This window comes from Ranitomeya imitator, chromosome 3, assembly GCF_032444005.1.
Source record: "Ranitomeya imitator isolate aRanImi1 chromosome 3, aRanImi1.pri, whole genome shotgun sequence".
Lineage (NCBI taxonomy): Eukaryota > Metazoa > Chordata > Amphibia > Anura > Dendrobatidae > Ranitomeya > Ranitomeya imitator.
In genome coordinates this window covers 785,301,064-785,316,591 of record NC_091284.1, presented here as the reverse complement: position 1 = coordinate 785,316,591, position 15,528 = coordinate 785,301,064, and the positions used below count along the sequence as shown (strand labels likewise).

Here is a 15,528-nt window from a genome sequence, read left to right as displayed (position 1 = left end):
CAGACAGCGGAATGTAAGTATGTAGTGTTTGTTTTTTTACGTTTACGCTGGTAACCAGGGTAAACATCGGGTTACTAAACGCGGCCCTGCGCTTAGTAACCTGATGTTTACCCTGGTTACCGGCATCATTGGTCGCTGGAGAGCTGTCTGTGTGACAGCTCTCCAGCGACCAGACAGCGACGCTGCAGCGATCGACATCGTTGTCGGTATCGCTGCAGCGTCGCTTAGTGTGACGGTACCTTTACACTGATAGGATGCCTAATAGGTCATGTCTCAGGCACAATCTGTTAAGCTTTGATTTATGGCAGACTTGGAAATTATCTTCAGGTTTCCAGTACCATAGAAATCGTCTGCTCCCTGTAGTGCACTGCAGGGAGCCTATGGAGTGATAAGAGGAAGCCATTGACCATGGCAAGTAAAGAGTTACACGATCTGTGCAAACACTGGCAGCACACATTTCCTTCTGCTACATCTTTGCTAACAGGCATAATTGAATTCCACTAGGCAGCATTTACCTGGGAATCAGGATCCCTTGGTGAATAATCACTGCCCTTTCACATCCTAATGGAAATTGTCTCTTCAGCGAGGAAGAGAACTAGAACTCTAGTGCCACCTATAGGAAGGTAACAATCCTAAATAGTCAATATCGATTCTCGAGGGAGCCTTGTCACATGACTTAGGATAAAAGCAAAAACCAAAATCTCAAGCTGCTGAGTGATCAGCTGATATCTTAGCTGACACCCGTGACTCACTGCCAGGAGCGATGAGGGCACGCCTAATTTACACATAGGTGTCTCCGTAAGCACAAGCTGGGCACCACAACGTACTGGGGACTAAAACGTACTGGGCACTACAATGGCAGTTTGCAATTTTCACTCTGCAATATCCACTACTGCTTGTTTCTAGAAAACACCCATGAAGTCAAAATCGTCACTTCACCAGTAGAAAATGGAAAATCTGGGGCTAAAACTACATTTTGATGGTAAAAATGTAATTATTTTTTCCTCACTGCCCAATGGCATAAAGCACGTTGTGTCAATATGATCACTGCACCCCAAGATGAATTCATTGAGAGTTGTAGTTTGTAAAATGTGGTCACTTATTTTGGCGGTTTTGCTGTTCTGGCACCTCAGGGGCTCTCTCACTGGGTCATGGCACCCACCAATCACAAGAGTAAAATCTGCTCTATAATATGGAATTCTTTCCTTTCTGAGCTTTGTACTGTGCCTGAAAAGTATTTCCCCATTACATGCAGGGCATTGCCACAATAAGGAGAAAATTTTACTACAAACTGGGGTCCATTTTTTCCTTTTTAGCCCTTAGAAAAATTAAAAACTTGGGGCTAAAACAACATTGTGAACAAAAATGTAAATTACTCTTACTTCACTGCTCAATTGAATAAAATTCTGTGATGCACCCGTGGTATTAATATGATCACTGCACCTCTAGATGAATGTATTTGGGGTGTAGTTTGTAAAATGAGGTCACTTCTGGGGGTTTCTGCTGTTTTGGCACGTCAGGGGCTCTACCAATGTGACATGGCACCCTCAAACCATTCCAGTAAAATCTGAACTTCAATATGCCGCTTCTTCCCTTCTGCGCTTTGCACATATGGGCTATTGGTGTACTCAGGAGAAATTGGGGTCCATTTTCTCCTGCTACCCTTGTGAAAATGAAAAAAGTGGGTCTAAAACAAAATTTTGTAGGAAAAATATTTTTTTTTTCCATTTCAAATTCTGTGAAACACCTGTAGGCTCAAGGTGCTCACCTTGTCTAGATAAATTACTTGAGGAGTCTAGTTTCCAAAATGGGGTAACTTGTGGGGGTTTTCCACTGTTTAGGAACATTGATTCCAGACCATTTTGAGCTCCGAAAGTCCAATGACGCTCCTTCCCTTCTGAGCCCTGCCAAACAGTAGTTTTTCCCTACATATGGGGCATCGACATACTCAGGGGAAATTTAACAACATATATTGGGGTCTATTTACTCCTGTTACCCTTGTGAAAATAAAAAATTGGGTCTAAAAGAACATTTTTGTGGGAAAAGAGTGTTTTTATTTTCGCGGCTCTACGTTATAAACTTCTGTGAAGCACTCGGGGGTTCAAGGTTCTCACAACAAATCTAGATACATTTTTTGAGGAGTCTAGTTTCCAAAATGGGGCCACTTGTGGTGGGTTTCCACTGTTTAGGCACATCATGGGCTCCCCAAATGTGACATGGCATCCGCTAATGATTTCAGACAATTTTGCACTTTAAAAGTCCAATGGCGCTCCTTCCCTTCAGCCCTGCCATGCACCCAAACAGTAGTTTTCCCCACATGTGTGGTATTGGCGCACTCAGGAAAAATTGCACAACATATTTTGGGGTCCATTTTCTCCTGTTACCGTTGTGAAAACAAAATATTTGGGGATAAAAGAACATTTTTGTAGGAAAAAATGTGATGTTTTTATTTTTATGGCTCAATTTTATAAATTTCTGTGAAGCACTCAGGGGTTCAAGGTGGTCATTACACATCTAGATACATTCCTTGAGGGGTCTAGTTTTCAAACTGGGGTCACTTGTTTCAGGTTTCCACTGTTTTGACACATCAGGGGTTTTCAAAAGGTAACATGGCATCTGTTAATGATTCAAGACAATTTTGCGCTCCAAAAGTCCAATGGCGCTCCTTACCTTACGAGCCCTGCTGTCCGCCTAAACAGTCATTTCCCCCCACATATGGGATAGCAGTATACTCAAAAGAAATTGTACAACAAATTTTGAGGTCCATTTTCTCCTGATACCCTTGTGAAAATAAAAAAATGGGGTCTAACTTAAAATTTTTGTGAAAAAAGTAAAATGTTAATTTTTTTCTTCTACATTCCATTAATTACTATAAAACACTTAAGGGGTTAACAAACTTATTGAATGTGGTTTTGAGTACTTTGAGGGATGCAGCTTTTAGAATGGTGTCACTTTTGGGTATTTTCTGTCATATAAGACCATCAAAGTCACTTGAAATGTGATGTGATCCATAAAAAATGGTTTTGTAAATTTTGCTGGAAAAATAAGAAATTGCTGGTCAACTTTTAACCTTTCTAACTTGCTAGCAAAAGAAAATTATGTTTAGAAATTGTGCTGATGTAAACTATACAAGTGGGAAGTGTTATTTATTAACTATTTTGTGTGACATACTGTATATCTCTGGTTTAAGTGCATAAAAATTTAAATTTTGAAAATTGCTAAATTTTCTAAATTTTTGACAAATTTCTGATTTTTTCACAAATAAACTCAAGTCATTTCAAACAAATGTTACCGCTCTCATGAAGTACAATATGTCACGAAAAAAAGTCTCAGAATCAGTGGGACTGAAGCGTTCCAGAGTTAGGACCACATAAAGTGACACTGGTCAGAATTGTAAAATTTGGCCTGGTCATGAAGGTGAAAACTGGCTTGGGGGGTGGGGGTAAAGGGGTTAACGGGGCCAAACATGAGGAATGAGAAGGGGTTGTCAAAGTTGTGGACAACCCCTTTAAGCAACTCTATTCACACAGTGGACTTTGGGGTCCACATTCTCATGACTGCTTCCAATAGCCAGGTAGCAGGTGTACTGTGAGTAGTTTATTTGAGAACCTCTTTAGCTAAGTTGAAATGAGAGTTTATACTATTGGACCAGTCTGTAAACTGTGGACATGACCTGCTCATGTGAAGAGCTCCATTGAATATAACAGATTTGTGAAAAATGGAGGTACGGTATATTTTCCAAGGATCTGAGCACAGTTTCGCATTTAAGCCACCGTTCTGTATGCTTTTGATAGATGAGGCACTGACGGGACAAGTTCTCTCCTTGCTGGACTTCAAGTGTACGCTTATAAAAGAAAGACAATTTATTTGAAAGGCCATGCAGAAATTCCCTAAAATGTCTAAAAGCTAAACATAATTCATTATACTCAGACATATAAACAAGTCAAAAATCTGTAGAAAAAAAACTGCAAGCTGAGAAAACATTTACATAACAGGTAACAGATGTCTCTGGGTCTGACATCAATGTACTGAGATCAGGAAATCCATTCATAGATGTCTACATTAATATTTAATTACAGAAAATAAAAAATAATCAGGATAAATCACGCTGTCATAAAGTATTGATTGCATTTTTGCTCCATAAAGGCTGGTAGAATACCAGACACTGCACAACAAAGGAGGCAATATTACGGTAGTTATATTCTTATACATAGGGGCAGTATTATAGTAGTTATATTGTTGTACAACGGGGCAGTATTATAGTACCGTATATAATCGAGTATAAGCAGAGATTTTCAGACCATTTTTTTAGGCTGAAAGTCCCCCTCTCGGCTTATACTCGAGTCGTTGTCCCAGGTGGTCGGCGGGGGAGGGGGGCCAGGGGCTATCACATACTCACCAGCTCCTGGTGCGGTCCCTGCATGTCCGATGGTCTCCGGGCACCGGCAGCTCTTCCTGTGTTCAGCTGTCACGTGGTACCGCTCATTAAAGTAATGAATATGGATGCATATTCATTACTTTAATGAGCGGTACGTGACAGCTGAACATAGGAAGAAGCTGCCGGGTCCCGAAGACCATCTGACAGTGAGAAGCTGCCAGGGACCGCGCCGGAGCAGGTGAGTATAACGGGGGAGGGTGAGATATTCACCTGACCCCGTTCCGTCTTCCGCCTCCTCCAGCTGTGACTGTTCAGGTCAGAGGGCGCAATGACGTTTTTAGTGTGTGCTGCCCTCTGCCTGAACAGTCAGTGCCGGTAGACAGAGTGGCGTGCAGCGGTGGAACGAGGACAGGTGAATATCGCAGCATATGGGGCATAATGTATGGAGCATCTTATGGGGCATAATCTATGGTGCATCTTATGGGGCCATCAACCTTTAAGCCTAATTGTATGGAGCATAATCTATGGAGCATCTTATGGGGCCATCAACCTTTATACCGCATTGTATGGGGCATAATCTATGGAGCATCTTATGGGGCCATCAACCTTTATGCCAAATTGTATGGTGCATAATCTATGGTGCATCTTATGGGGCCATAATCAACCTTTCTACAGCATTGTATGGGGCAAATGTTTCTATGGAGCATCTTATGGGGCCATTATTAACCTTTGTGCAGCATTATATGGGGCATATTTTAATAAGGAGCATCTTATGGGGCCCATCATGAACTTTATGGAGCATTATATGGGGCTCCTAATTCAATATGGATATTCAAAAACACTTAACCTACTGATGTCTCAATTAATTTTACTTTTATTGGTATCTATTTTTAATTTTTGAAATTTACCAGTAGCTGCTGCATTTCCCACCCTAGGCTTATACTCGAGTCATTAAGTTTTCCCAGTTTTTTTGTGGCAAAATTAGGAGTCTCGGCTTATACTCAGGTCGGCTTATACTCGAGTATATGAGGTAGTTATATTCTTGAAGATAGGGGACAGTATTATAAAAGTTATATACTTGTACATAGGATCAGAATTATAGTATATTATTGTACAAAGGGACAGTATTATAGTAGTTATATTCTTGTAAACATGGGCAGTATTATAGTAGTTATATTGTAGAACATAGGGAGCAGTATTATAGTAGTTATATTCTTGAACATGGGGCAGTATTATAGCAGTTATATTCTTGTACATAGAGGGAGTATTATACTAGTTGTATTCATGTACACATGGGGCAGTACAGTAGTTATATTCTTGTACATAGGAGCAGTATTATAGTAGTTATATTCTTGTACATAGGAGCAGTATTATAGTAGCTATATTCTTGTAGATAAAGTGATGTATTATATTAGTTATATTCTTGTAAATAGGGACAGTATTATAGTAGTTATATTCATGTACATTGAAGCAGTATTATGTAGCTATATTCTTGTACATAGGGGCAGTATTACAGTAGTTATATTCTTGTATGTAGGAGCAGTACTATAGTAGCTATATTCATGTACACATTGGCAGTATTATAGTAGTTATATTCTTGAACATGGGGCAGTATTATAGCAATTATATTCTTTGTACATAGGGGGAGTATTATAGTAGTTGTATTCATGTACACATGGGGCAATATAGTAGTTATATTCTTGAACATAAGGGCAGCATTATAGTAGTTATATTCTTGTACATGGGGGAATATTATAGTAGTTATATTCTTGAACATAGGGGGCAGTATTATAGTAGTTATATTGTTGCTCACATGGGTTAGTGTTATAGTAGTTATACTGTATTCTTGTACATAGGAGCAGTATTATAGTAATTATATTCTTGAACATAGGGGCCAGAATTATAGTAGTTATATTCTTGTACACATGGGCAGTATTATAGTAACATAGTAACATAGTAACATAGTTAGTAAATTCGAAAAAAGACATTTGTCCATCCAGTTCAGCCTATATTCCATCATAATAAATACCCAGATCTACGTCCTTCTACAGAACCTAATAATTGTATGATACAATATTGTTCTGCTCCAGGAAGACATCCAGGCCTCTCTTGAACCCCTCGACTGAGTTCGCCATCACCACCTCCTCAGGCAAGCAATTCCAGATTCTCACTGCCCTAACAGTAAAGAATCCTCTTCTATGTTGGTGGAAAAACCTTCTCTCCTCCAGACGCAAAGAATGCCCCCTTGTGCCCGTCACCTTCCTTGGTATAAACAGATCCTCAGCGAGATATTTGTATTGTCCCCTTATATACTTATACATGGTTATTAGATCGCCCCTCAGTCGTCTTTTTTCTAGACTAAATAATCCTAATTTCGCTAATCTGTCTGGGTATTGTAGTTCTCCCATCCCCTTTATTAATTTTGTTGCCCTCCTTTGTACTTTCTCTAGTTCCATTATATCCTTCCTGAGCACCGGTGCCCAAAACTGGACACAGTACTCCATGTGCGGTCTAACTAGGGATTTGTACAGAGGCAGTATAATGCTCTCATCATGTGTATCCAGACCTCTTTTAATGCACCCCATGATCCTGTTTGCCTTGGCAGCTGCTGCCTGGCACTGGCTGCTCCAGGTAAGTTTATCATTAACTAGGATCCCCAAGTCCTTCTCCCTGTCAGATTTACCCAGTGGTTTCCCATTCAGTGTGTAATGGTGATATTGATTCCTTCTTCCCATGTGTATAACCTTACATTTATCATTGTTAAACCTCATCTGCCACCTTTCAGCCCAAGTTTCCAACTTATCCAGATCCATCTGTAGCAGAATACTATCTTCTCTTGTATTAACTGCTTTACATAGTTTTGTATCATCTGCAAATATCGATATTTTACTGTGTAAACCTTCTACCAGATCATTAATGAATATGTTGAAGAGAACAGGTCCCAATACTGACCCCTGCGGTACCCCACTGGTCACAGCAACCCAGTTAGAGACTATACCATTTATAACCACCCTCTGCTTTCTATCACTAAGCCAGTTACTAACCCATTTACACACATTTTCCCCCAGACCAAGCATTCTCATTTTGTGTACCAACCTCTTGTGCGGCACGGTATCAAACGCTTTGGAAAAATCGAGATTTACCACGTCCAATGACTCACCGTGGTCCAGCCTATAGCTTACCTCTTCATAAAAACTGATTAGATTGGTTTGACAGGAGCGATTTCTCATAAACCCATGCTGATATGGAGTTAAACAGTTATTCTCATTGAGATCATCCAGAATAACATCCCTCAGAAACCCTTCAAATATTTTACCAACAATAGAGGTTAGACTTACTGGCCTATAATTTCCAGGTTCACTTTTAGAGCCCTTTTTGAATATTGGCACCACATTTGCTATGCGCCAGTCCTGCCGAACAGATCCTGTCGCTATAGAGTCCCTAAAAATAAGAAATAATGGTTTATCTATTACATTACTTAGTTCCCTTAGTACTCGTGGGTGTATGCCATCCGGACCCGGAGATTTATCTATTTTAATCTTATTTAGCCGATTTCGCACCTCTTCTTGGGTTAGATTGGTGACCCTTAATATAGGGTTTTCATTGTTTCTTGGGATTTCACCTAGCATTTCATTTTCCACCGTGAATACCGTGGAGAAGAAGGTGTTTAATATGTTAGCTTTTTCCTCGTCATCTACAACCATTCTTTCCTCACTATTTTTTAAGGGGCCTACATTTTCAGCTTTTATTCTTTTACTATTGATATAGTTGAAGAACAGTTTGGGATTAGTTTTACTCTCCTTAGCAATGTGCTTCTCTGTTTCCTTTTTGGCAGCTTTAATTAGTTTTTTAGATAAAGTATTTTTCTCCCTATAGTTTTTTAGAGCTTCAATGGTGCCATCTTGCTTTAGTAGTGCAAATGCTTTCTTTTTACTGTTAATTGCCTGTCTTACTTCTTTGTTTAGCCACATTGGGTTTTTCCTATTTCTAGTCCTTTTATTCCCACAAGGTATAAACCGCTTACACTGCCTATTTAGGATGTTCTTAAACATTTCCCATTTATTATCTGTATTCTTATTTCTGAGGATATTGTCCCAGTCTACCAGATTAAGGGCATCTCTAAGCTGGTCAAACTTTGCCTTCCTAAAGTTCAGTGTTTTTGTGACTCCCTGACAAGTGCTCCTAGTGAAAGACAGGTGAAACTGTACAATATTGTGGTCGCTATTTCCTAGATGCCCAACCACCTGCAGATTTGTTATTCTGTCAGGTCTATTAGATAGTATTAGGTCTAAAAGTGCTGCTCCTCTGGTTGGATTCTGCACCAATTGTGAAAGATAATTTTTCTTGGTTATTAGCAGAAACCTGTTGCCTTTATGGGTTTCACAGGTTTCTGTTTCCCAGTTAATATCCGGGTAGTTAAAGTCCCCCATAACCAGGACCTCATTATGGGTTGCAGCTTCATCTATCTGCTTTAGAAGTAGACTTTCCATGGTTTCTGTTATATTTGGGGGTTTGTAACAGACCCCAATGAGAATTTTGTTACCATTTTTCCCTCCATGAATTTCGACCCATATGGACTCGACATCCTCATTTCCTTCGCTAATATCCTCCCTTAAAGTGGACTTTAGACAAGACTTTACATAGAGACAAACCCCTCCTCCTCTCCGATTTTTACGATCCTTTCTAAACAGACTGTAACCCTGTAAGTTAACTGCCCAGTCATAGCTTTCATCTAACCATGTCTCGGTTATTCCCACTATGTCAAAATTACCTGTAGATATTTCTGCTTCTAGTTCTTCCATCTTGTTTGTCAGGCTTCTGGCGTTTGCGAGCATGCAGTTTAGAGGATTTTGTTTTGTTCCAATCTCCTCGCTGTGGATTGCTTTAGAAATGTTCTTACCTCCCATCTGAGTATGTTTTCCTGGGTCTTCTTTGTTCAAGTCTAATGTTTTTCTTCCCGTCCCCTCTTCTTCTAGTTTAACGCCCTCCTGATGAGTGTAGCGAGTCTTCTGGCGAATGTGTGTTTCCCAGGTTTGTTGAGGTGTAGTCCATCTCTGGCGAGGAGTCCATCGTACCAGTAATTCACACTGTGGTCCAGGAATCCGAATCCTTGTTGTCTGCACCATCGTCTTAGCCAGTTGTTTGCATCAAGGATCCTGTTCCATCTCCTAGTGCCATGCCCGTCTACTGGAAGGATAGAAGAAAAAACTACCTGTGCATCCAGTTCCTTTACTTTCTTCCCCAACTCTTCAAAGTCTTTGCAGATTGTCGGTAGGTCTTTCCTTGCCGTGTCATTGGTGCCAACATGTATCAGAAGAAATGGGTGAACGTCCTTGGAGCTGAAGAGCTTTGGTATCCTATCGGTCACATCCTTGATCATCGCACCTGGAAGGCAGCATACTTCTCTTGCAGTTATGTCCGGTCTGCAGATGGCTGCTTCTGTGCCTCTCAGTAGTGAGTCTCCCACCACCACCACTCTTCGTTGCTTCTTGGCTGTACTTTTTGCTGTCACTTGTTGCTGTGTGCCCTTTTCTTTTTTGCTTGCTGGTATTGCTTCATTCTTAGGTGTGCCATCTTCATCCTCTACAAAGATTTGATATCGGTTCTTCAGTTGTGTGGTTGGTGATTTCTCCATGGTCTTCTTGCTTCTTTTGGTCACATGCTTCCACTCATCTGCTTTTGGAGGTTCTCTGACACTTTTTGCACCTTCTGTGACCAGTAGAGATGCTTCTGTTCTGTCTAGAAAGTCTTCATTCTCTTTGATGAGTTTCAAAGTTGCTATTCTTTCTTCCAGACCCCGCACCTTTTCTTCTAAAAGGGCCACTAGTCTACACTTCTGACAGGTGAAATTGGATTCTTCTTCTGGTCGATCCGTGAACATGTAGCACATGCTGCAGCTCACCATGTAGGTTGTCACATCTGCCATGTTGCTCCTAGATCCTGCTGACTTGCTGTGTGTTTTCCTTCTTGTGTAATCTACTCAGCCAAGCTCTCTTGCAATAATATCCTACAGGCAAAAATTCGCGCGCCTTAAGGCGCGCGGTTTGGCGATGCTTTCCAAGCAGCTGGTCCCGGCTGTACCCAACGATCTTCTAGCTTAGGGAGACTTCGCTTTTCCCAGAAGGCACCTGGAATATGCAAATTAGCCTCCTTAAGCTTGAATCCCTGGTTTTTAGCCTCCTCAAGCTTGAATCCCTGGTAGTAGTTATATTGTTGTACATAGGAGCAGTATTATAGCAGATATATTCTTGCACATAGGGGTAGTATCATAGTAGTTATATTCTTGTACATAGGGGCAGTATTATAGTAGTTATATTCTTGTACATAGGGGCAGTATTATAGTAGTTATATTCTTGTACATAGGGGCAGTATTATAGTAGTTTTATCCTTGTACATTGGGGCAATATTATAGTAGTTGTATTCCTTTCTATTTGGGACAGTATTGTAGTAGTTATATTCTTGTATATTGGAGCAGTGTTAAAGTAGTTCTATTCTTGTACATAGGGGCAGTATTATAGTAGTTATATTCTTGTACATAGGGGCAGTATTATAGTAGTTATATTCTTGTACATAGGGGCAGTATTATAGTAGTTTTATCCTTGTACATTGGGGCAATATTATAGTAGTTGTATTCCTTTCTATTTGGGACAGTATTGTAGTAGTTATATTCTTGTATATTGGAGCAGTGTTAAAGTAGTTCTATTCTTGTAAATAGGGGGAAGTATTACAGTAGTTTTATTCTTGTACATAGGGGGCAGGATGATTGTAAATATATTCCTGTACATTTGGACAGTATTATAGTAGTTTAATTCTTGTGCAAAGGGTCAGTAATATAATAGTAATTTTCTAAGTAGAGTTCGTAAAATGTATCTAATATCATCTAATATCATCCATAGCCTTCATAAATCACTTACAATAATACATTTTATCTGTCGTTGCAGTCTCACCTGACCATGTGTACAGGGAAATGTGCAAAGTTTATTGGCAAAGCATTATTCCCATTGGGAGTTTGCGCTATAATTGCAAATCTTCTCCTGTACTTCCCAAATGGAAAAATCCTAGAAGTGGAACAGATTACAGATTTTGTCTGGTTTTTCCATGGAATTGTTGGGGCTGGATTATTGGTGAGTCAGTACATCATATTTATAACCTGAGATATATGGTATTAAAGAATATCATTGCACTATAATAATAATAATAATAATAATAATAATAATAATCTTTATTTATATAGCGCCAACATATTCCGCAGCGCTTTACAGTTTAACAGTTTCAAACACAAAAGTCATAAGTAACAACGTTAACAATACAATAATTAAAGCAAAATAAGACGACCCTGCTCGTGAGAGCTTACAATCTACAATGAGGTGGGGGAGATAAAAAGTACAGGTGTGTATTTACAATGATGTATTTACAATGATGGTCCAGCCATCTTCAGGGGTTGGGGAATAGATGGGGATAGTGAATGGGCTACACACACACAAACATAACATAACTTTGATTAGTGAACGTGATAGGCCGCTCTGAACAAATGTGTTTTGAGCGAGCGCCTAAAACTATGCAAATTATGGATGGTCCTAATATCTTGGGGTAGAGCATTCGAGAGGATTGGCGCAGCACGGGAGAAGTCTTGGAGTCGGGAGTGGGAGGTACGGATTAGTGCAGAGGTTAGCCGAAAGTCATTTGCAGAGCGCAGTGGTCTGTTAGGCTGATAGACAGAAATGAGGGAGGAGATGTAAGGGGGTGCCGCACTGTGGAGAGCTTTGTGGGTGAGAACAAGTACTTTGAATTGTATCCTGTAATGAATGGGCAGCCAGTGTAACGACTGGCGAAGAGCGGACGCGTCCGAGTAACGATTAGCCAGATGGACGACCCTGGCTGCTGCATTAAGGATGGACTGGAGAGGGGAAAGTCGAGTGAGGGGGAGGCCAATTAATAGAGCGTTACAGTAGTCCAGGCGGGAGTGGATAAGGGCGACCGTGAGGGTTTTAGCTGTCTCCATGGTGAGAAAAGGGCGGATTCTAGAGATGTTCTTTAGGTGTAAGCGGCACGAGCGGGCAAGAGATTGTATATGGGAGGTGAAGGAGAGATCGGAGTCAAACATAACACCCAGACAGCGTGCCTGCTGCCGGGGTGTTATTATGGTGCCAACCACGGAGAGGGAAATGTCAGATTTAGGGAGGTTAGTAGATGGTGGGAGCAGAAGAAGTTCAGTTTTGGAGAGGTTGAGTTTCAGATAGAGAGCGGACATGATGTTGGAGACTGCGGACAGACAGTCAGTGGCATTCTGTAGTACAGCGGGGATAAGGTCAGGGGATGACGTATATAGTTGTGTGTCGTCGGCATAAAGATGGTACTGAAAGCCAAATCTGCTGATGGTCTGTCCAATTGGGGCCGTGTAGAGAGAGAACAGAAGGGGGCCAAGGACTGAGCCCTGAGGTACCCCAACAGTGAGAGGAAGAGGAGATGAAGTGGAGCCAGAGAACAGAACACTGAAGGAGCGGTCGGAAAGATAGGAGTAGAACCAGGAGAGAGCAGTGTCCTTAATGCCAAGTGACTGGAGCCTAGAGAGAAGGAGAGGGTGGTCAACAGTGTCAAAAGCTGCAGAAAGGTCGAGAAGAATGAGCAGAGAGTGGTCACCATTACGTTTTGCTGTCAGAAGGTCATTCAGTATCTAATGATACTTGCATAAGATTGTGAGTAATATAATGTCTATATAACAGTGTCTACATACTTGTTTTAGTGTCATCTTATTGACAATGTCTTTTTATTGTCACAGCTCAACTCCTCCTCCTGCACAATGACTGATAACACCTCTATATCCCGTAGGTTACACAGGATCCACCATTCACAATAGATGATGTCACAGCTCACCTCCTCCTCCTGTATAATGACTGATAACACCTCTATATTCGGTAGGTTACACAGGATCCACCATTCACAATAGATGATGTCACAGCTCACCTCTTCCTCCTGTATAATGACTGATAACACCTCTATATTCCGTAGGTTACACAGGATCCAACATTCACAATAGGTGATGTCACAGCTCACCTCCTCCTTCTGTACAATGACTGATAACCCCTCTATATACAGTAGATAACACAGGATCCACCATTCACAATAGGTGATGTCACAGCTCACCTCCTCCCCCTGTACAATGACTGATAACACCTCTAAATACAGTAGATAACCCAAAATCCACCATTCACAATAGGTGATGTCACAGCTCACCTCCTCCCCCTGTACAATGACTGATAACACCTCTATATACAGTAGATAACACAGGATCCACCATTCACAATAGGTGATGTCACAGATCACTTCCTCCTGTACAATGACTGATAACTCCTCTATATACAGTAGATAACACTGGATCCACTATTCACAATAGGTGATGTCACAGCTCACCTCCTCCTCCTGTACAATGACTGATAACACCTTTATATACAGTAGATAACACAGGATCCATCATTCACAATAGGTGATGTCACAGCTCACCTCCCCCTCCTGTACAATGACTGATAACACCTTTATATACAGTAGATAACACAGGATCCACCATTCACAATAGGTGATGTCACAGCTCACCTCCCCCTCCTGTACAATGACTGATAACACCTTTATATACAGTAGATAACACAGGATCCACCATTCACAATAGGTGCTGTCACAGCTCACCTCCCCCTCCTGTACAATGACTGATAACACCTCTATATACAGTAGAATACACAGGACCCACCATTCACAGTAAGTGATTTCACAGCTCACCCCCTCCTCATGTACAATGACTGATAACACCTCTATATACAGTAGATAACACAGGATCCACCATTCACAATAGGTTATGTTACAGCTCACCTCCTCCTCCTGTACAATGACAGATAATACCTCTATGTACAGTAGATAACACAGGATCCACCATTCACAATAGGTGATGTCACAGCTCACTTCCTCCTCCTGTACAATGACTGATAACACCACTATATACAGTAGATAACACAGGATCCACCATTCACAATAGGTGATGTCACAGCTCACCTCCTCCTCCTGTACAATGACTGATAACACCTCTATATACAGTAGATAACACAGGATCCACCATTAACAATAGGTGATGTCACAGCTCACCTCCTCCTCCTGTATAATGACTGATAACACCACTATATACAGTAGATAACACAGGATCCACCATTCACAATAGGTGATGTCACAGCTCACCTCCTCCTCCTGTACAATGACTGATAACACCTCTATATACAGTAGATAACACAGGATCCACCATTAACAATAGGTGGTATCACAGCTCACCTCCCCCTCCTGTACAATGACTGATAACACCTCTATATACAGTAGAATACACAGGACCCACCATTCACAGTAGGTGATTTCACAGCTCACCCCCTCCTCCTGTACAATGACTGATAACACCTCTATATACAGTAGATAACACAGGATCCACCATTCACAATAGGTTATGTTACAGCTCACCTCCTCCTCCTGTATAATGACTGATAACACCACTATATACAGTAGATAACACAGGATCCACCATTCACAATAGGTTATGTCACAGCTCACCTCCTCCTCCTGTACAATGACTGATAACTCCTCTTTACACAGTAGATAACACAGGATCCACCATTCACAATAGGTGATGTCACAGCTCACCTCCTCCTCCTGTACAATGACTGTTAACACCTCTATATACAGTAGGTAACACAGGATCCACCATTCACAATAGGTAATGACACAGCTCACCTCCTCCTCCTCCTGTACAAAGACTGATAACACCTCTATATACAGTAGGTAACACAGGATCTACCATTCACAATTGGTGATGTCACAGCTCACCTCCTCCTCCTGTACAATGACTGATAACACCTCTATATACAGTAGATAACACAGGATCTACCATTCACAATTGGTGATGTCACAGCTCACCTCCTCCTCCTGTACAATGACTGATAACACCTCTATATACAGTAGATCACACAGGATCCACCATTATATTAGATGATGTCACAGCTCACCTCCTCCATTCACAATGGCTTTTGTCTAATGCTGCTAATTTCCATGTAAAGAACAGGAAGTAGGACTCAAATATTACATCTGGTGATTAGGTTGAAAATGTGAACATTTTTGTGTTA

General features: G+C 41.0%; 1 protein-coding gene across 1 annotated transcript in view; it reads left to right on the top strand.

Moving 5' to 3' along the window:
- The window catches only part of LOC138672355 (transmembrane 4 L6 family member 1-like), a 51,422-nt gene that overhangs the window by 14,033 nt on the left and 21,861 nt on the right, over positions 1-15,528 (top strand). The window contains exon 2 of the mRNA XM_069760297.1: positions 11,320-11,502. Within this exon, the coding sequence (XP_069616398.1) occupies positions 11,332-11,502 (171 nt within the window). The 5' untranslated portion in view covers positions 11,320-11,331. The remainder of the gene's footprint in view (positions 1-11,319; positions 11,503-15,528) is intronic.